Source organism: Podarcis erhardii, assembly GCF_964252035.2.
Source record: "Podarcis erhardii genome assembly, chromosome: 2".
NCBI lineage: Eukaryota > Metazoa > Chordata > Lepidosauria > Squamata > Lacertidae > Podarcis > Podarcis erhardii.
This window is the reverse complement of record NC_138498.1, coordinates 49,364,480-49,386,325: the sequence shown is the minus strand read 5'-3', so window position 1 is coordinate 49,386,325 and position 21,846 is coordinate 49,364,480. Positions and strand designations below refer to the sequence as shown.

The 21,846-nt window shown below is 39.9% G+C and overlaps 1 protein-coding gene across 2 annotated transcripts in view; it reads left to right on the top strand.

Moving 5' to 3' along the window:
• Nucleotides 1-21,846, top strand: part of SLIT3 (slit guidance ligand 3) — a 418,035-nt gene that overhangs the window by 353,911 nt on the left and 42,278 nt on the right. For both annotated transcript variants that reach the window (XM_081845905.1, XM_081845904.1), the window contains exons 25-28: nucleotides 2,029-2,192; nucleotides 4,272-4,396; nucleotides 8,571-8,659; nucleotides 16,479-16,618. In XM_081845905.1, coding sequence (XP_081702031.1) covers nucleotides 2,029-2,192; nucleotides 4,272-4,396; nucleotides 8,571-8,659; nucleotides 16,479-16,618 — 518 coding nt within the window. The remainder of the gene's footprint in view (nucleotides 1-2,028; nucleotides 2,193-4,271; nucleotides 4,397-8,570; nucleotides 8,660-16,478; nucleotides 16,619-21,846) is intronic.

Genomic DNA, 21,846 nt, shown 5'->3' with positions numbered 1-21,846 from the left:
ACTGAACACAGCAAAACATCATACATTAAAAGCTTTGCTATACAGTGCTGCCTTCAGATGTCTACAGAAACTCATATAATTGACATCTGATGAGAGCTTTCCAAAGGGCAGGCACCACTACCAAGAAGGCCCTCTGCCTGGTTCTCTGTAACTTCACTTGTTACAATGACGGAACTGCCAAAAGGCCTCAGAGCTGAACCTCAGGGTCTGGACTTCAGTGTCTGTGGGAGGAGATGCTCATTTGGCTATACAGAGCCGAAGCCATTTAGGACTTTAAAGGTATTGTTCTGGGGGAGTCATTTAGAAATTTTACCTCTTTTTCTTGACTGGAACACACATTTACAGTATCTTAAGCCACCCCTTACTACAGCTCTTCTTCCTTTAGATGTCTCTTTGATCTCATTCTCCATCTCAAGATCTTCCTGAGCATTTGGGCAATTCATAAGTGTATGTTTGTGGAACTCCAGATACATGCTTGTTCAACAGCTCATATATAGTATGCCAAATTATTTTTCTTATGTGAGAATTTATAAATGGGGTACATTTGTCCCCTTTCAGGAAAGATTGCTGTTCCATTTACTTAGTGTTGATGGATGAACCCCTGCCGGTAGTTCAACTCATGAACTCTCAGCATGAATTTGTCTAGGGCAGAATTGTTTAATCAGTCATGTCTCTGGAATTACATTAACAACATTAGTGGAATTTCATCTGTCAGTATTCCATCCGCTTTCCCCCCAAAAACATTTTTTGAGCATGAACTCCATTTTAAGAAATTATTTTTGTTATCTCCAATGGAAAAAGTATCCATGTAGACTTAATTTTTGATCACTTTTGTATGTGTAAATAATTTCTTAACTTTCTCTCTAGGGGATGAACCCATCATAATGTTTTTCCTCTGCAGGAACTATAGCTAAGCACTCCTGTGGAGTAAAAACTTTGTTAGAACCAGCATAATGCCACTGGGATCAGACCCCTTAACCTTTAGCTCGTTCTCCCAAAACATTCCACTTGAACTGCAAGAGTTTATTCAGAGTTTCTGAGTCTGATCAATTCAGAGTTTCAATAAAGTAAAATCTGAAGTGGTCTTACAATGAAGTTTTTGGTAGAAGGCATAGAAGAGTATTGTAAAGTATTGGTTAAGGCCAATATGTCCCCTACAGAGAGATGAAAGCCATTGTGCTTTACAGGATGAGTTGGCTGACCAGGTAATGGGAAGGTGAAGAGCAGTGAGAAACAAAATAGAGAGAGCTTGTGAAGAATGAACATGTTTTCTCCCCCTACGGTCGTGTGCTTCTGGGACTTAGTCAGTATCTTCAGATCCTCTGAGAGATACTCATGATTGGACCATGCAGTGAAAGAGTTAATTGCCACCTCTCTTTCCTGAATAACACCAAGGTCTTACTTTTCCCAAACCATAATGGGTTCCTAATCCAGAGTTAGGGAGGGAGGTTTTATGATTCCTCCACTTGCTGTGGATGGACATGGTTCTGCTTCATCTGCATTCAAATTAGCAGTGACTCTGAGTATGGTGGGCTTCTTTCTATCAAACTGAATGTGGTCAAGGCTGCCTTTAAGGCAGGCTAGGTTCTGATCTCCAAGTGTGAGCTGTTAATTCTCAAGGATGATGCCTGCTACGTTTAGGATGTTATTAGTTATTCAGTCTCCTCCACAGCAGAAAGATGGGAATTTGTGTTGAAGCTGTGGAGCAGTAGTATACATGAGGAACGGTGAAAGAAAGAGAATTGATGCTTTGATGCTGAAACTGGCCAAATAACATATCAAGAGGCAGCATCAAGGACACAGATTAATGGCTGACCATCAGAAAGTGTTCTTTTAATAGCATGTCCATAAAATGTTTTATTGTTTAAATATTTTGATAAAATGAGACAAATAGTTTTGTTGTTGTTGTTTAGTTGTGTCCGACTCTTCGTGACCCCATGGACCAGAGCACGCCAGGTTTAAAATAGTTTTAGGGATTCTCTGAACAACTATTGGTTATATATGCGCCTGTATTTTAACCCACCTTAGGGCACTTGGTACCAACCCTTTGCATTGTGACTGCAACCTGCGCTGGCTTTCTGAATGGGTGAAGGCAGGCTACAAAGAGCCAGGAATCGCACGATGCAGCAGTCCAGATGACATGACAGATAGGCTGTTGCTTACAACACCAACCCACCACTTTCAATGCAAAGGTAGGTATAAGTCCTTAGTGTGCAGTGTGCTCTGTTATATACCGGGCTTCTTCCTACATCATAGGAAGCTGCCTTACCCAGCTTTGGGAAAGTAGGATGAAGGCTCTAGGATGCTGATGACCCCTCACACCACTTTCTGAAAGTCTGTGTAGTATGGCTGGAAAGAATAAATAAATTGAGAGTGGGTTTCATCTGCTCTTCATCTATTTATTTCTTTTCCCCACACCACACAAAGCTGCAGTCACTAAGTTAATTACGTATAAGTGCGAGTTACCTGTATTGTCTTTAGTTTAAATGCCCAAGGAAAATGGGAACAAAATCCCTTCTAGATAAAACTGCTTCACCATGTTTTAACACGAAGAATTTGACTGCAAACATTTGGCTTTGGTTAAACATTTTCATCTCTCATGCGAAGGGTTTCACAAAGTTTTTGCTTTCTAAATTTTACTGATTAAACATTTTAATGCAAAATAAATTATCACTCATTATTGTTTGGCACTGTATGACAAAGATATTACCGGCATTTTCGTTACTCATTAATGTAAAGCTCCTGAACCCCTCAGTCTTTGAAATCCTCTTGTTTCCATATTGGCAAACATGCATAGCTATAGCTGCCTCCATAGCCATCACTTTTGCAGATAGACACAATAGATTGTAGTGGCATCCAGTGAAGAAGTTTCCTGCCTTTCAAACAGTTTGCTAAGATAAAAGTGTCACATATGTAATAAACTATGAGGCTTCCTTCTATACAGTAGTGCCCCGCAAGACGAATGCTTTGCAAGACGGAAAACCCGCTAGACGAAAGGGTTTTCCGTTTTGGAGGTGCTTCGCAAAACGAATTTCCTATGGGCTTGCTTCGCAAGACGAAAATGTCTTGCGAGTTCCTGCAGGTTTTTTTCCCTTTTCCCCCCCTTTTTCTAAGCCGCTGAGCCGCTTATCTGCTTATCCGCTAAGCCGCTAAAAGCCGCTAATAGCGCTAATAGCGCTAATCCGCTAAGCCGTCAATGGGCTTGCTTCGCAAGACGAAAAAACCGCTAGACGAAGAGACTCGCGGAATGGATTAATTTCATCTTGCGAGGCACCACTGTATGTGGAAAAATGTGTGAGGTCTGTTTGTGTTTGTTTTAATGTATTTTTATGCTTTTAATTACTGTTTACATTTATAGACTTTTTCAACTACCATGTGGAGTTAAAGAAACAAAAAGGTTTCAAATTGAAAGGGAACCACTTACCACCTGTAAATAGAAAACATGACATTCAACTATTTTGCTTCAAAATTGAAAAATAAATGTCAGGCTTAATAACAAGATATGCTATACACCGTTGTAGCTTTTCTGCCCATCTTACTTTGCTGCCACTCATGCCATACTATTGCTAAGCTGTAAGAACCATAGAAGGTGTCTTACTCTATTTCTATGCTGCAGAGAAAGGCATACAGTAATCTGTATTCCATTTTGAGAGTGGTGGCTCAGATCTCTAAATAAGCAATATATTTGATTGCAGTTGTGGTAACCCACATTGAGCTAAATGGGCAGAACTTTGAACACCTTAAAGGATCTTAGATTTCAGATCAGGAGATAAGTTTCTGTTACGGCAGCTTCCAAGTCTAATTTCCCTAAACTATAAGCTCTGGGCTGAAGGGAAGCAAGTAGCAAACCAAATACTTCCTGTCAGTGTAATAGACATCAGGCCCACTGAAAGCTTGTACCTCTGCATTGCTATCATGCTAGGAGAGTTCCATGGTAGCAGCAAATAGGACAAAACACATACAAGTTTTGGTCTTTCAATTTTTGGTTTCACCACCACTACCTTTTAATAGTGTTTAAACTAATATTTATCAGCACACCTAAGGAGTTCCCTCCCTTATCTGGTGGTCCATTTTTCTACCCTACAGACTGGACCACCCACTATTGTTAAAGAGGTTTGTGTTAAAGATCCAGCTGATCCGTAAGAACAGGCCCTTCTCTACTGTCCTTTGCCTTGTCTTCCTTACTGTAAAAAATTATGTCAATAAAAATCAATGTTCCTTACATAAACTGCACACACACATTTTTCAGTTGTGCTTTTGTTTCTTTTTAGGAGTTGCTGATATCAGTATTGTATCCAAGTGTAACCCTTGCCTATCCAATCCATGCAAAAATAATGGGACTTGCAGCAATGACCCACTGGATTTTTATCGATGTACTTGCCCATTCGGCTACAAGGTATGATAACAGCTGGGCCACACCTCTCAGTGGAAATTTAATTTGCCTTTTGACTACTTAAATAATGCAGTGCAGCAGTGGGGGTGGTGTTTATGATGAACAACCTCTGCTAGTGATGCATAGGTGGCAGAAATTAGTATGGGTTATTAATTTGGAGCATCTGATTTTTTGGGATGAGTGTTTTTTTGGGATGAGCCCCAGCTGGGCTCCCTTTTAAATGCTATAGTGCCCAACTGGGGAAACTGCTGTCCAGATGTCGGGTAATGTTAACACATTTCATAACTTTTCCATTTCATACCGTCTTGAGATTTTGAAGACATCATGTGTGTGTACATACTAATCTAAAAATACTGTTGCATCTGTATGGGCCGTATTCAGATAGTATGGAGTAGAAGAGCAACTAGTACCAGAGACATGGGAGAAAGAGAGTAGAAGCCTTCTACAACCCTCAAGAAAACCCCTACATTGTTGCCACATATTTTTTTTACAGAAGTGACATTTGACAAATTCAAATGTGAACCATATGAAAAGATAATTCTTTTTGTACCAAGCTGTTCTTCTAGAGTGTCATGCTAATTCAGTAACAATACCTTGCTTCCTTCTCACCAACCAGCACCAAACATGTCTGTCCATCTGGAAGCTATTTCCTTTACCCTGATAAATTGTATTGAGTCTGCCCTTTCAGCATTTGTTATTCCTTGTTTGATGTCGATGTGAAGAAAATCTTGTGTGGAGGAGTGCGTTGCTACATCAGTTAGATGGCAGGACCCCTAATCCAAGAATGGTTGTGCAAGAGAGCTGAAAGAGTTTAATTGATTCTTCAGTCAGGCAACTCAAAAAGTATTTCCTTATCTGGAGCACAGAAGATGTAGCAAGTCTTCAGCTGCATGTGTTGCTTCAGATGAAAGTAGTCACAAATGAAGCTGGAGTGTTGAATTAATTGAGTAGAATTCAGTGGATAAAGTCTTAGACATGGAACTTGGGGACCAATTGTAGCTAAATTAGAGTAGCTTTCCCCAGTCTGGTGCCATCCAGAAGCTTTGAACTTTGATCATCCCTCACCATTGGCCATGCTGGCTGGAGCTGATGGAAGTTGGAGTCCAAAGCATCTGGAAGTCACTGGGTTGGTGGAAGGCCGGCTTAGAGGATATCTACATGGACATTTATATTCCTTGATGAGCACTGTAGTGCCTCACCAGACATAAAAGAAGCACTCCCAAAAAGTAGATCGATATTAATTGAATGAACTTCTGTAAGCAATGGATCATAAAGTTGGTGTAATACCACTTTTTAAATCTTTCTACCGTGTAAATGAGTGGGAAACCAGAGTAAAACTCTGCTTAGGCTTGATAGGGGTTGGATGTGTTGAAGTCCCAAAGTCCTTGGCTGTGCTGAGGACTTGCAAAGATTGTAAACATACAAAGCTGCATTATACTGGAACAGACAATTGGTCCATCTAGCTCAGTATTGTTTACTCTGGCTGGCAAGTGGCTCTCCAAGGCCTTAGGCAGGGGTTTTTCCCAACCCTGCCGCTTGAGATTTAGAGATGGCAGGAAATTGACCCTAGGACATTTCTGTATGCAAGATGAGTGCTTAATCTCTTCTGAAGTTTGATACCCTTCTCCATGTACTCTAAAACACTTAGTGCATCTAAAGTGCCACACAGACATGGTCCTCCATTCAAACACATCTCGGGGGGGGGGTCCAAAGAGCCCTTTGGACATGTCCATGTTGTTCTGTACACTCACTAAGTTTTTCCCTATTTACTTTTCTTCAATTTCAGCTCCTTGTGTCAGAGGCCACTCTTGAACTTAATCTGGTTTTCAGGAGTGGATTTTCAGATGGTATAAGAGGGTTGTTTATGAAAGGGGGGTTCAAAAATACCTCTATGAGGCCATTTTCATATTTACCAACATATTGATATGTTTTGGAAACTAATAAAAGCCATTTATGCTGTAGTATTGAGAGAACTTTAAAGTAAAATGGATATAGTTGTGTTCGAACAGGAAGTCAGATGCATTTGAATTATGTTAGTCATGTCAAGTAGTGGTGTAGAATGCTGATTGTACCACTTCTTCCTTCTAAGGTTAGCAATGCAGCCACTGGGCAACAAGTGGCTATTGTAAGATCCCCAGGTATTATTTATTATTACAACTTATACTTCATCTTTGTGAGAGTCAAGATGCCAATCAATGACTTTATGCTTTCTTTATATCTGTAACTGAATTTGTTTGCAAGTAAGAAATTCATAGCTCAAGGGGAACTACTCCCAATTATGGGTGAGACAGAGAAGTCCTGTGAGAGCTCTCGTGTCACCCTTGTGAGATGTACTCTAGCTCCACACCTTTCTTAGGTGGTTGAAGTTGCATACAATGCACATTCCCGAAATATCAGATTCAAAGCACTGCTTCTCTTATAAGCAATGCAGCCATTTAACAATGAACTCAATTTCCCTGATGCACTCTGTCACATTCTTGCATTTGCCCAGCAAAGGTTTCAGAATGTTATCTTTAGCAAGAAAGATCTTATCAAATCCAAGCTGCTTTTTGTCCTCAGTAGACTGGTGATGAAATGTGTGAAAATGTGGCAGCATAAACTGGCTAAAATGCTTGCCCTGATAGAACAATCAACTTAGTAGGATGTCAGTTTCCTCCCATCATTTTATGCCAATAAGCATTAGTGAAGCAAAATCTATATATTTATGTACAGTACTGTCAAACCATGTGTATTACAAGGGTGGGGAACATCCCAAGCCACACAACCTCACCAGCCCTTCTTTCTACCCCACCTTAAGTGTTTTTGCCTAGCTGGAATGTGTCCTTTGATAATATTTATCACTTATTTGCATGGAGGACCGAGAGAAGTGTGTTAGTGCGTGCAGAATCTAGACTACTGTATCTTCACTACTCACTTCATTTTGCCTCTGGCCATGCCTGTCACTGAGATGTAGCCACCAGAAGGTGGCCCTTGTACTGGGGAAAGTTCCCTGTTCTTGGTGCAAAGTTTAACACTGCTTAATGCTGGAGAAATCAGATAAAATATTTCTAGCTAAGATATAATCAGCCTTTTATCTTCCTTTGAAGTTATGCTTTAAAGATACAACATTGAAAGTATCTGAAGAACAAAGAAATTTAAGCTTTATCTGGTGTTGTATGCAAAATGCAGTCTCCTTGACTTGCTTTTAAATTTTATTTATTTATTCATTAATTTAGTGTAGGTTGTTGCAGGTGTCCTTTTGTGTGTATTAGTCGGCATAAATGACACATTTGATTACATAGGCAAACATGCCAATCTGACAACAGTTTAATAAGCTTTGATTCCACAAGGATAGTTAGGTGACCACTAAGCAAAGCAGCTTGACAGAGGTGTTTGTCAACTGAAAGTTTGCTTTTAGGTATAAACAGGGGTCAGCAAACTTTTTCAGCACGGGGGCAGTCAACTGTCCCTCAGACCTTGTGGGGGGCCGTACTGTATTTTGAAAAAATATATATGAACGAATTCCTATGGCCCACAAATAACCCAGAGATGCATTTTAAATAAAAGCACACATTCTACTCATGTAAAAACACCAGGCAGGCCCCACAAATAACCCAGAGATGCATTTTAAATAAAAGCACACATTCTGCTCATGTAAAAACACGCTGATTCCTGGACCATCCACGGGCCAGATTTAGAAGGTGATTGGGCCGGATCCGGCCCCTGGGCCTTAGTTTGCCTACCCATGGTATAAACACTAACTTGCTTGGTATTTTTAATGAATTAACTCTGCTACAAAGATAAAAGTCAATAGTATATAATGCTGCTTTGCTGAGATGTTGTTTAAGTTACAAACATTATGTATCTTGCCTTATGTCTCATATATATTCATTTCTTATTGCTTATGTTTGATATTTTACAAGTGCATTACTACATAGGAAGCAACTATCTCTAGGTGATAAAATAACTATATTTTCGATTCCCACTTGACTATTTCTTCTTCTCTTCTCAAAACCCTACTTTAAGGAAAATGCTTTCAGTGAATAGGACTGGATGATCTCTTTCTGAAGTTTGCATCCTTTGTGTCTCTCAATGAGAAAATGCAGGCAAGGGAGATGAGAATCAGCGTCTGCATCAAAGATAAAATAGGACTAACCATTTTACATGGACTTTTTGTTGTTGTTGTTGTTGTTGTTAGGGTCGAGACTGCAGTACTCCTATTAATGCCTGTATTCAGAATCCCTGCCAGAATGGAGGCACTTGCCATCTTACAGACAATGGATTCAGGTAACTGAAAGCAAATTGTGTTAAAACAAAGATAGTGGATAATGCAACTTAGCTGTCATTATTGTGAAACAGAAAAGGCTATCATACAAAAACGTCCATAAGATAAAATTGTGTTAGGTCATTGTGGCGATCACACAGGGCCCCTGGACGTTTGACGGTCTCTTGACCCTGTGCCACCACTGTGATTGCTTTATTCGCTGCCACCACCCCATTTCTCACAGGGACACACGGAGTCCAGACAGTTGTTAACATTAACAAATAATCAAGTTTATTTTTAAATGCAGGAACAAGCATATAGTTTCAGTTAATTTTTCTCTTGTCAGTTTCTTAATCTTAGTTCCTAACAACTCCAGACTGGTTATTCCAACTATCTATCTTCTATCTTCAACCTAACAATTCCTCTCACTCTCTCACAATGCAACTCGAACAACCCACTGCCTATTCCTCCCTCTTCCTTCTCCAACTCCCAAACCTCCCACTCTAACTTTTGCTCCCCCTTTGCATTCTCACTGGCCAATCACATCACACTCATTTTAACCCTTTCCTTATGACCCATCTAGGAGGCAAACGCCACAGTCATGAACCAAGTAAACCTAAGCATTTTGTTCCATTGTTTTGAATGGGTGTGTTAAGCACATACTTAACTCTCCCATTCAAAACAGTTGGAATCACAATACTTAACTTTCAGCTGGATCATCACCTCAGTTTGATTTTACTGTGACATATTTTCCTTTAAAATGGGCTACCTTGTTATGACAGACTATGTTAGGTTCTTGTTATGGAAAGTGTTTGAACTGGAGATGCTGGTGAAACTCATTTGTCAAAGTTTTTGATAAAAGTTATGGGGACTCAGAATATGTGATTTAAAGAAAAGGGAGACATTAGGCACCACAACCTCATCACAGTGTGGATTAAAATCTGATGCAGCTGACACCAGTGGTGCTCTTTGGAGCCTAGCACATTGCACTGCAGTGTACAAGACAAAAGGATGCCATTGCCCTTTTGGGCAAGCTGTTCCCCCCAAGAACTATTTAAAGAGAAAGGGTTTGGAAATTGGGGGACAGGTGGGTGGGAGCTCCGAGGGCCTTCTGGCGGTTCCCTCACTGCGAGAAGTGAAATTACAGGGAACCAGGGAGAGGGCCTTGTCGGTAGTGGCGCCCAGCCTATGGAATGCCCTCCCATCAGATGTCAAAGGAATAAACAACTATCTGACGTTTAGAAGACATCTGAAGGCAGCCCTATATCGGGAAATGTTTAATGTCCGATGTTTTACAATTTTTTATATGTGCTGTAAGCCACCTAGAGGGGAATTTGACATCACTAAATTCTGAACTTACTGGCACTGATTTTTTTCTGTTTTATTTCAATTCACTGTGTAGATTCTGCTGGCAGAAGCAGAATTGCCTTCCTAAAACCCTTGTGTGTCAAGATGAGAGACTATTATCTCTCCCGTGCAAAAGAGAAGGCCCCTTTGGAACTTTCTGTTGTGTGGCCTGTGAAAGAAATTATATATTCTATTCACTCCCCCTCTCACCTCCCAGAGAAACATATAAATATATAAGCTCAGCTGCCAAACTTGTCAAATCTTTGCTCTTGTAGAGGGGATTTTAAGCCAAAGTGTTTCTCCATATGAAATGCCAAGTGATTTAACTCCCAAGTTCCTGTAGTCACAGACAAGAAAATTATCTTTTGAGTAATGGGAAGGTGGTGACATAAGCCAGGAAATTCACCCTGTTATGACTGAAACTCCATCCTCACACCCTTCCTTATCCTGCTGTTTGTAGGTAACATAAGGGGCCTAAACAGCAGGTGATCCCACTACTCCTATCTACTGTTATAACATGCTGCCACAAGAGTGTCAGCAAAGGGCATGGGATAAAATGAAACATTGAATCAAAATCAAATTCAGGTTTTTAGCAGTAAACAGTTTATTCTAAAGTTGTATTTTTCTTCATGTAAATTCCTGGTTTAAGGAACAGCAAACAAAGCTAGATGTACCCATTTCACAGTTTTTATTTGCTTCCTCCAGGAGCAACGGTCTATATTTCTGATATTGTTCTGATCCCACTGGTACATATTTTAACAGTTACATTTTTAGAATGTGTTTTTGTGTTCAGGGCTGTAGGGGTTTATCCCAGCGTTGCATTCTGAGATACAGGTGACAATAATATCTAAAATTAATTAACATTAATAAATAGATCAGAATAAATACTGATTTCCAGCTAATATCCACTTATACACTTCTGTGTCAAAAGTTGCCCAGTGAGAAATAAGTGGCACAGATATCAGGAAGGTGCTATATTAGTACCATGCTGTTTTTTACTAAGAATGAATACAAACCTACCTTCATATCAGCCTTTCATCATTGCTGAAGCCTTAAGAGTATCAGATAAAATCAAACTGCAGAAAAGCATTTTTATGTACTGTTGATATGAATGGGAAAGGTTTAAGCATGTGTTTAACTAATCCATTGAGATATATGTTACTCACAAATATTTAATTTTAGTTGGAACTTGCCTATTGTGATGAAGTCTATATAGCTGCTGTGCTGAGTGTATATGTTATTTCTTCAGCTGAAGTGCACCAATGTGCTTTGCATTATTCCAATAATACAAAGTTCACTTAAGTTTTTTTTTTTAACTTAACTAATAGATTTTGCAGTGTTAATGTTCCACAGTTGATGGATGAGTTCGGTGTTTATGGGCTATTGAGTCTGTCCAGTTGATATGCAGGTGTGTGTAGTTCTTTAGCCAAAGGGCTCTAAAACATTTGCTGTTTTGAACACAACAGCTGATTTGTAAACTGCAGTACATCTGGCCAACATTCATCTCATTCAAATACTAAATCACTTGATAGTTAGTACATTTAATATAGCCAGCCATCTCAAGTTCTGTTAAGATAAAAATATTTTAAAATTTATGTTAAAATAAAAATTCTACTAAGATAAAAATCTTTTAAAAGTTTGTCATTAAGTTCTGTGCTGTGTATTCAATGCCCCTAGACTGAGATGCATGTTTCTTAGTGAAAATACGTTCTTCTGGCACCTTAAAGGGTTTAGAGTTTGGCCCAATGAATATGTTTGAAAAGTGCATGGCTACTACAACTTAAACAAAGAGATTGTGTGGTTCCCATTCAGTAGGGAAGATGTGTAAAGAATCTTCCAACATGATTCAGCCAATTGCACTCATGTTAACAGAATACCCTTTCTGGGAAGGAATATGCAGCCATAGTAATTGGTCCTTATTGTGGCTTATGTAGTCAGCAGCTTCCTGAAACCTCCCACTCTAAAGCCTTGTACACACAACTCCGTTTTGCCACTATAATTTATGTTATAAATTTCCATAACAAAAAAACACACACACAAAAACCACCTGCATCTTTCAAAAAATTCAAACCCCACCAACACGGTGATGTTGTGTAAGCTCTGACTCTACGGATTGGTAGCCCAATCAATAAAATATAGCACTGCATGATCCAGCTGCTATAACTTTGTAGAACATATAATCACATCCAGGAATTGGGGAGAGAATATCTCTTCCTTAATTTGAGTTGTTAATACAGCGGTACCTTGGGTTAAAGGCGCTTCAGGTTACAGACTCCGCTAACACAGAAATAGTACCAGGTTAAGAACTTTACTTCATGATGAGAACAGAAATAGTTTCAGGTTAAGAACGGTTAAAACAGTTAAAACAGTTTCAGGTTAAGAACGGACCTCCAGAATGAATTAAGTTCTTAACCTGAGGTACTACTTTATGGCATATGTACAGGCCTCCAATCTCTTAATTCAGGCATGGCCAAACTTGGCCCTCCAGCTGTTTTGGGACTACAACTTTCATCATCCCTAGCTAACAGGACCTGTAGTCAGGGATGATGAGAATTATAGTCCCAAAACAGCTGGAGGGCCAAGTTTGGTCATTCCTGTCTTAATTCCTAACCTCTACTCTAATCAAGTTTCCAACCTCTCTGAGTACACATTCAGATTTGATTAATCTTTATGTTTTCTCTGGCAGTTATTTTTCCATAGCTTATGCTTGCATATGAAATGAAACGTGTCCCTGAATCTTTTCAGTTCACCAGAAGAACTAGTTTAAGGCTAATCATGTTTGCCTTCCCTGAAGCCTTAGTGTGGCAAACAGAAGGAAATGAGTGGTTTGTGTTTAATGCAGTGTAGTCCTCTTGCTTGAGATGCCAGTCAGAACAGACATAATTTTCGCAGTAGCTCTCCCAGCTACATCGTTTATTTATTTGATTATTGACACAGACATCATGAAGGAGCTAGACACATTTAAGTGGCAAAGGAATTCCACAGGCATGGGGCCACAACTGAAAAGGTCCTTTCCCAAAGCCTTGTGCTGTGTATTTCAGGCTGTATTGGGACCACCAGGAAAGCCTCATCTGTACATCTCAAGGCACGGGCAGGTATATATGGGAGCAGGACTTTTAGCACCAAGCCAACCAGATTAACTTTTAAAATGGGGATTACCGGTAAATGCATTCAATCCACTGCCCCATCACCTCCGTGGCCACTACATTTTGCATCAATTGCCATTTCCAAAAGCACATTCCAATACTACATCTGGAACAAAAAATTGTGTAGATTAATGGCTATCTTTAAGTAATAATTTCTACTATACTTAGGTCCTATCCAAAAATTCACTTATCCTCACATTAAGAATTATGCCCAAACCATGCTATATGCTCTGCAGATTCACTTATCCAATCAAATGGCTTCCTTACTTCCTTGTTTTGCTGGCCGTCAGCAGCCATTTCTGGGCAGAAACAATGGAAGGAGGAGGGGAACTAGACTGAATGAATCAAAGAGTAGGAGTGTTGAGACAAATCAGTTTTTTACTTTGTCTTTCTTTTGCTGATTGGCTGCAGCCATTGAAAAAGCAGGGAGAGAGATTCAAAAAATCCTAGATTAGAAATATATCCATAGGAAATAATGGTAACCATGGACTCATTACGTGAACAGTTTCCATGGAACATACTGTGTTCAGAAAGCAGGACCTGCTTGTATTATATTTAAACTGCTTAGTGCTTATTTACAGTGATACCTTGGGTTACAAACTTAATTCCTTCAGGAGGTCCGTTCTTAACCCGAAACCGTTCTTAACCTGAGGCACACTTTAGCTAATGGGGCCTCCCTCTGCTGCTGCCGGCACACGATTTCCGTTCTCATCCTGGGGCAAAGTTCTCAACCCAAGGTACTACTTCCAGGTTAGCGGAGTTTGTAACCCGAAGCGTTTGTAGCCCAAGGTACCAGTGTATTTATTTAGCAGTTAATCAATCTGGATTAAATAAATCCCTCATTACATATGCCAATAAATAATACTTCTGGTTTCAAAAGTTCTCTCTTCCTTTTCTGTCTTTTTTTAACAAAGATACGGTTCCTGAGTTTACAGCTATAGCTTGATTGTTGTATGTTAGTGATGGAAATGCATATTGTTTGAACAGTGTTGTCTTATTGCCAGTCCTTATTAGTAGTATACTGTTTATTGTAAACATCACCTGTTCTAGTCAGAATGTGGCATACAGAAATAGACAATAAAATAAGCTAGTACAGGCTCCTCATTTTTCTTTTCTTTTCAAATGAAAGAATGAATCTGTGCTCCCAAACTGAGACCTTGTGTGCCAAGTTGCAGCCTAGAGCACATTTTTATGGCTGAGTTATAAAGCCCTGAAAAATGGGGTTTTGTAATGGAAACGGGAGACATGATGAATGGATCACTTTATTTAATTAGAGTTCTTTTATCCTACTCCCCCCATCCCCTTTCTTGGCTACAAAAGATGCTGTGCCAGCTCTTCCTGTCTTCTCTTATCTGCCTCATGTGATCCTGAGTATCACCAAAGGGTCAGAAAGAGGACGTTTTTTATTGGTACTAATGAGGTAAAAGACAGGCAAAGAAAATATTTCATACTGATTTAGTGTGCTTTAAGTAGAATTGATTCAAGCAGTTTGTTTTCAGTCATCCCTTCTAAAGATATATCCCTGTCCCTTCTAGCTATTATGACCTATGAGTGGTGAGTGTGGGATGAGAAGTGTCAGGAACTCTTCTGCACAATCAGTTCAAATTGCTTTTATGGTTCTTTTATTATTTTGGGGGCATATGGTCTGCAAGTATCCAAGTTTTGTGTTGTCATGCTGTATAGTTGTGTACTACTTTGTCCTTATGCTTTTAAAAGAAAAGTTGCTCCTTTTGCTCAGGAGAGACCACTTGCCCCTTTTTTGTTGTTCATGAATATGAAATAAGCAGATACTTTTGACTCAGCAACGTTGACTTCTACAAAATTGCCTGCCTCTGCTTTTTATTCTTTGTTTGTTCCTTTATCCAGCTACATATTTTATTTAGGGTTTTCCCACCTCAGGCTTTTTGCATAGGAAGCACACAGACTCCAGTGTACACAACACATACTGTAGCTTTCAAGATCAGGGATGACTAAATTTGGCCCTGCAGATCTTGCTGAATTAAAGCTCCCATCATTACCGGCCATTGACCATTCTGGCTGGGAGTGATGGGAGGAACGTTTGAAAGGCCATATGTTACCCACTCCTGTCCTAGAATATACTCAAGTGATGGGTTGCATTTTTTTAATGCTTCCGCATCATAAGAAGGGGTAGTTCTCACACATAGAGGGCAAGGGAGGGCAACTTACCTGTTACTTTTCTACATATTGCGTGAGGGAGGGTTTCTGTGAATCTACCCTCTAAATTGCAATTTTTAAAAAATTGTGGTATGTATGATTAATTACAAACCAATTTCATGCTTCTTATAGTGAAACTGTGGTATGTGGATATTTTTATATATAAAAAAGTGAACTGCTTAAAATGTTCCAAAATCACATCTTCAAAACATTGCTAAGTCTTTTTTTGTTGTGTTGCCTGTTGCTGGTGAGCTGCTATAGACTTGAGTTAGAAAATAAATAAAACATAATTCAGAATTATTCCTGTTCTCAGTTATTACACAAACATGCATTCACAGTCACATGTAAAAAGATGTAATTAATGTTGGCTACTAATCATACAATTTTTATTGTTTTTTAAAGTATTTTTACCTCACTTTTAACTCACTTTTCAGCCTAAATTGGCTCCCTGACGAAGCAGATTACTAAAACAGCTCTCTAGTATTGTTACACACCACCACAACATCTGAGCTGTGCAACATTCCAGGGTTACCAGGCACACTTACCAGAGTGTGTTTTCTTTTGTACAATAAGTGACAGCAGAGACTTTGGTTTATGATTTATGGTTTATTTACACATATATACAAGCTGAGCCTAGATAGAGAGCAGAGCATTACATTCCAAAGGGGTCCTGTTTCTTCCATTGCTGCAGCCTCCGATTCAAAGAGAGCCCAAACACTGCCTCTCTCTGCAGCATAAAACAGCCTGCCTCCTGCTCTTCCCTCTTACAATTCAGCTTGCGAAACAGACACCTTTTTCCCTGTTCACTTACCTCATCACCCACTGCAATTCTGCCCTTCCCTCCTGAATCTATGGCCTTTTATATCTGCTTTACCCATTTCTGTCCGGTCCAAAGAGTCTCTGTTATTGGCTTTCCAACATACGGCCAGCAAATAATTTTGAAGCCTGGCTTATAGCCAGGTTTTCAAATGTGATTATTAGGAACCTTCAGTGCTGGATATTGCTGGATTCTGTCAATAGTTGATATTGGGGACCTTTCATGGGTGCCAACCCTCTTCGTTCAATACTGATGACCTTTAGTGGTCAACACATGCAAAACTAGTTTTTGCTACCAACTTATTTCAGTTTGAAATGTAAATTAGTCTTTCTGTCTTGTTTACTCTTCTATTAAAAGTTGTTCCTGCCCTATTGGATTTGAGGGTGAAAAATGTGAAAGTAATCCAGATGACTGTGAAGATAATGATTGCGAGAACAACTCAACTTGTATGGATGGAGTAAACAATTATGCCTGCCTCTGCCTCCCTAATTATACAGGTAAGCAAATATATAAGGTATTTGCCCAAGGATCTAAGAATACAAGCCACCAAATCATAACTGCTTATATTCACTGTGCAGTGGTAAGAAAATATCTATGCTCTTATAAACCATGAAAATGTGAACTGGTCTTGCTACTCTCTGAGCATCAGACACTTTGAAAGGCTCCTTGTAAGCTGGAGTGTATTACATATCATGGGATTTAATAAGTATCAGGTTTGAGCGGCTTGGTAAGTAAATCTAAAATTTCCCAAACTCTTAAAATGTTGTTTGGGGCCCTTTTGGGATGCTTTTGTAAATGGTTGGCTGGGAAAAAAAACCTTACACTTGAACGAAAACTAATTGTAGCTTTTAACCATCTTTCTGCCAGAAACTTGCTGGAGCTCCAAGAGGAGACATTAGTAACTGATGCTTTGAGTCAGTAGCTCTTTTTGTGTTACATCTAATTTTTAACCATTTATTTTTACTTTATAGTTTTGCTTTCTGTATATAAAGGATAAAAAACTGACACAAACAAAACAGCATCTTTCCTCTCAGCGGCGTAGCGTGGGTTATCAGCACCCGGGGCAAGGCAAGTAATTTGCGCCCCTAACCTGCCGCCGCTGCCAGCTTCTTCTTGCTGCTGCCTGGGCTGGTCGGGTGTGGTTGTCTCCCGCGCTCAGCGCTGCGCTGGGCGGCCGCTGCACTGTCCCTCCCCCAGATAGTCCATCCCTCGCTCTCTGTCCGCTCCGCACCGCAACGCACGCCTGGCACCCTCCCCCTCCACAGTGGGCGGCGACCCGGCAACTCGGATCAGATTCGCACAGCCAGCACTGCAGTGAGAGAGAGTGAGTGAGCCAGTTAGGGGCAGAGAGCTGCGAGTGCGAGCGTGCCCCCCCCCAAATGTTGTGCCCGGTGCGGCTGGCCCCCCCTGCACCCCCCACACTACGCCACTGTTTCCTCTCAACTTGAAATAAGCAAAACGGTGTTTTCAAGCATTTGATGTGGGGTGGGGATACTGCATCTCAACAGACTCGCTGGAAATAATTTTGAACAGGGGCTTAGGATGGGATTTCAGCGTTGATAGTGGCTTTCATTGAGTTACTTCTGTCTCTGCTCAGAATAGCTCAAATCTAAAGCTCTTGGCACAAAAAGTCAGTCTGCGGGGAAGATTTTCAGTCATCTTCCATTTAAGTCTATAACAAAGCTCACTGGGGTTTGTTTACCTGCTTGCATGTTTGTCTTCATTATTTCAAGTGTGCTGCTCAGAAATGAATGGATATTTAGGTTCAGAGATTATTGCTTTGTATTTCAAGAAAATCTATTTTGATCATACTAGGGAAACAGAATTTTATTACTGCCTTGTGACTTGTGTGCAGCTTAGAGCTATTTCCTGTACTGACTCTCAAAAGAATTTTGAATTCATTTGTATATTCTTTGTATAGTTGTATATTTGATTTTTTTTTCCCAAAAGAGAGCGATTGTAAAAGTGTCTTGGAATTTAGATGAAATACACTAAAGGTTGGATAATTTAGCTTGGAAAAGAGAAGTATCAGAGAAAGTAAGGTATAATTCAGTGAAATATGAAACCGACATTGTCTAAAGCAGTATGTAGGTTAATTTTGCACATAATCTAGGAAGGCTTCCCCCCATTACAGCTGAGCATGATCCCACAGCTGAATAAAAATAGGGGCAAATACTATTTCAACCTTATTTAAAAATATTACAGCTGAACAATTTTACCACCAGTAATATCTGAAGTGGTACCAATTCAGTTCTCAGGGAATTATGTCATCCTAGCAAGGATCAAGCATGCCTGGTTTCTCATGCCTAAAAGTTAAGAATGGTCTGGCAGTTTGTAGGTTTCTTCTGGAGTATATTGCCATTTGATAGACAGATGCTAAAATTACTGCAAAATTCCACTGGAAAAATCTCTCTATGGCTTAAACATGATCAAGATTTTATCCCTAGTGACTAAATATGAAACCAATAAAAAGTCCTTTGACATAAAGCACCTCTTTTGTTGCTTAATCTTTTAATCTGTGTTGAGTTGTTCGTGTTTTGTTAGTTTTTGTGACCTTGTTTGATTACGGAAATACCTTGGAAAGATTATGTGCCTAGAAGTGGCATACACTTTACTTTGTAGTGTAACCTCCACATGCAGCTGCTGGGTGAGCCAGTCACACTTCTCTGAAGTCTATCAGCCTCACTCACCTCACAGAGTGTTTGTTGTGGGGGAGGAAGGGAAAGGAGATTGTTAGCTGCTTTGAGACTCCATAGGGTAGTGATAAAGCGGGATATCAAATCCAAACTCTTCTTGTATATCAAATCCAAATCATAATATAGTAGTAAAGGTAAAGGTAAAGGGACCCCTGACCATTAGGTCCAGTCGTGACCGACTCTGGGGTTGCAGCGCTCATCTCGCTTTATTGGCCGAGGGAGCCGGTGTTTGTCCGCAGACAGCTTCCAGGTCATGTGGCCAGAATGACTAATCTGCTTCTGGCAAACCAGAGCAGCACACAGAAACGCCGTTTACCTTCCCACTGGAGCGGTACCTATTTATCTACTTGCACTTTGTGCTTTCGAACTGCTAGGTTGGCAGAAGCTGGGAGCGAACAACGGGAGCTCACCCCGTCGTGGGGATTCGAACCGCCGACCTTCTGATCGGCAAGTCCTAGGCTCTGTGGTTTAACCCACAGCGCCACCCGTGTCCCTGAATATAGTAGTAATGTACCCTAAATAATGATTTTTGGCTTCATAACCCAGTAGTGGGTTTCCTTGAAGCATTTTGCTTGCCTTGGGCTGCAGGACTACATGAACTCTGGGTCTGATGTAGCAGAGCTTCTTTAATGCTTTTATATGGAAACATTGCCCACTGCATATACATTGCTAAAGGAAAAAAACCTTGCCAAAGATTGTTTCCAGAAGTCCTAGTAAATATATGAACGTGGTGCCTACTGTTTTGCAACTTTATGCTATTTTTTTCTTTAGGTGGTCACAAATGTTAGCCAATTGTATAATGCTCATTTTATTCCTGCCTTTTTGGGGAGGGGAGTTGCCTTTCAATATTCCCCCCCCCCCAGCTTTGGGCTCTGCACAAGATGTTTCTGAATAAAGCTGAAAATATTTTCCATGTCCTATTTCTTATTATAATTAATATTAAAAACAAATGTAAGGAGTGTCCTATATTCAGGCAATGGAAATACAGAACACATGGCATTTGGCTTTACCTTAACCAATCACCTATTAAAATTGGAAGAAAATTTGGTTTTTTAAAAAAGTTGTTGGTACAGCCAGTAGTTTCCCCTTCCACTGAACAAGTTAACAATATGATTCAGATTATGGGTTTGAAACATTGAACGTGGCATGAAACAAATGGCATGTATTCTGATGTGGTAATTCCATTGTGGTAAATTGGCAAAATAATTAAATGAAACCAGCTCCATGGAGATTGTTTCTGTGTTAGCTTGTTGTTTAGCTGCCTTAGTTCTGGAGTCATAGGAGGTCAGGATGAGTCAGTACAGTGGTACCTCGGGTTACATACACTTCAGGTTACATACTCCGCTAACCCAGAAATAGTACCTCGGGTTAAGAACTTTGCTTCAGGATGAGAACAGAAATCGTGCTCCGGCGGCGCGGCGGCAACAGGAGGCCCCATTAGCTAAAGTGAGCTTCAGGTTAAGAACAGTTTCAGGTTAAGAACGGACCTCCGGAACGAATGAAGTACTTAATCCGAGGTACCACTGTATTAACAAATTGTTACATGTCACCCCAATCTCTGAACAGCATGAGATTCCAGGGGTTGCAGGCTCGCTTTAACCCAGAGTCTATGTTTCTGAACAATGAGGCACAACAGAGCTTCTGGTGTCTTCATGATATATGGCTTATTTACACATATATGCAACTGGAGTCTACTGGAAAAGGTTCTCCAGCTTTACATTCCAAGAGTTTCTGACTTCTCCCGTAGTCATAGCACTGGATTCAAAACAGACCTCAGCATCCTGCTTTTTTGACCTTTGCGCTTTCAGTTCCAACATCCACCTTGTACCACCATCCCAGTTTACAGGGATTTGGTGGCAACCAGATTCTGACATACGGGTGGAGAGTCTCCCATAAAAAAAAAAAGACAAGGAAAAGTTCCACATGAACTTAGAACATTTCATCTGCTATACCGAACAACGAAAATCCTGCTAGTATGTGAGATGCTCTGTTTCAGTCTACATATCTCTTATTTACGTTATCAGTGCATTGTTTTGAAGAAATTTGCAGAATTTATAACATGGGTTGCTTCCAGCACACTAGCCATTTCATTTAGAATCATCATAATTTGTTCTGTTTTTACTGGAAATGTAACTGACATCACCAGTCCATTGTATTCTACTATTTTTGTGTGTGTGTTGTTCTCATCAGAACAACACAGACCTGATTTGTTGTAGTGTTTTGTCTTGCAAATGTAATTGCAGGATGAGCCAGTCCAGTATATTTAATAGTGCCAGAACCAGGCAGTAGCACAGAGTTGAGAACTAGGCTTCTACTGGTGTCTTCCTGAGCCTAACTACCAATTACTGTGCAAATAACAGAAATGAAACTGAAACTAAAGTGCTTTGCCCTTAAGGAACACTGTCAAAATTACTAAATTGTGTAGCTATGGAACAACCCCAAATTCTCGAATGCCAGCCAGAAACATATATAACAGTATAACAATATGGATTTACAAATTGCTGTTGAGGCTTTTCAGGGCTGCTGTTTCTTTCATTAGAAACTTCCTCCTTGCTGCTTTTTAAATTTAAGTAGATAAGTAGTTTCTTCCTGTTCATTCCTTATGACTTTGGCAGTCCTGAGTTGTCTCTCAATTAGGCAGTTCCTGTTCTTGTTGCTTTGATTTCCCCTTAGTAACCAATTGCTCATTTATTATATTTTATGAGTTAAATTGTACAAATAAAAAAATCAGACAAAGCAGCGCTAAAGGATCCTAGTGTGCAACTAGGAATGTCATTCACACATTAATCCAGTGCATGATAAAGTTCGTTACATATATTATTTTAAATTTAAGCTACTTTAAACTGTTTTAATGTTGTAACCTGCTCTGGAACGTTAGGGTGAAGGGTGGTGGGTGGTTGTTGTTGCATTAAAAAATCTTGAAAAGAAAATATGAAAATATGAAAATATTAGTACATTAGAGGATGCTAGCACAAGCCAAAATAAAATTTGTCAAGTAAATTACATTTTAGGTTTCTTGTTCAGTTTGG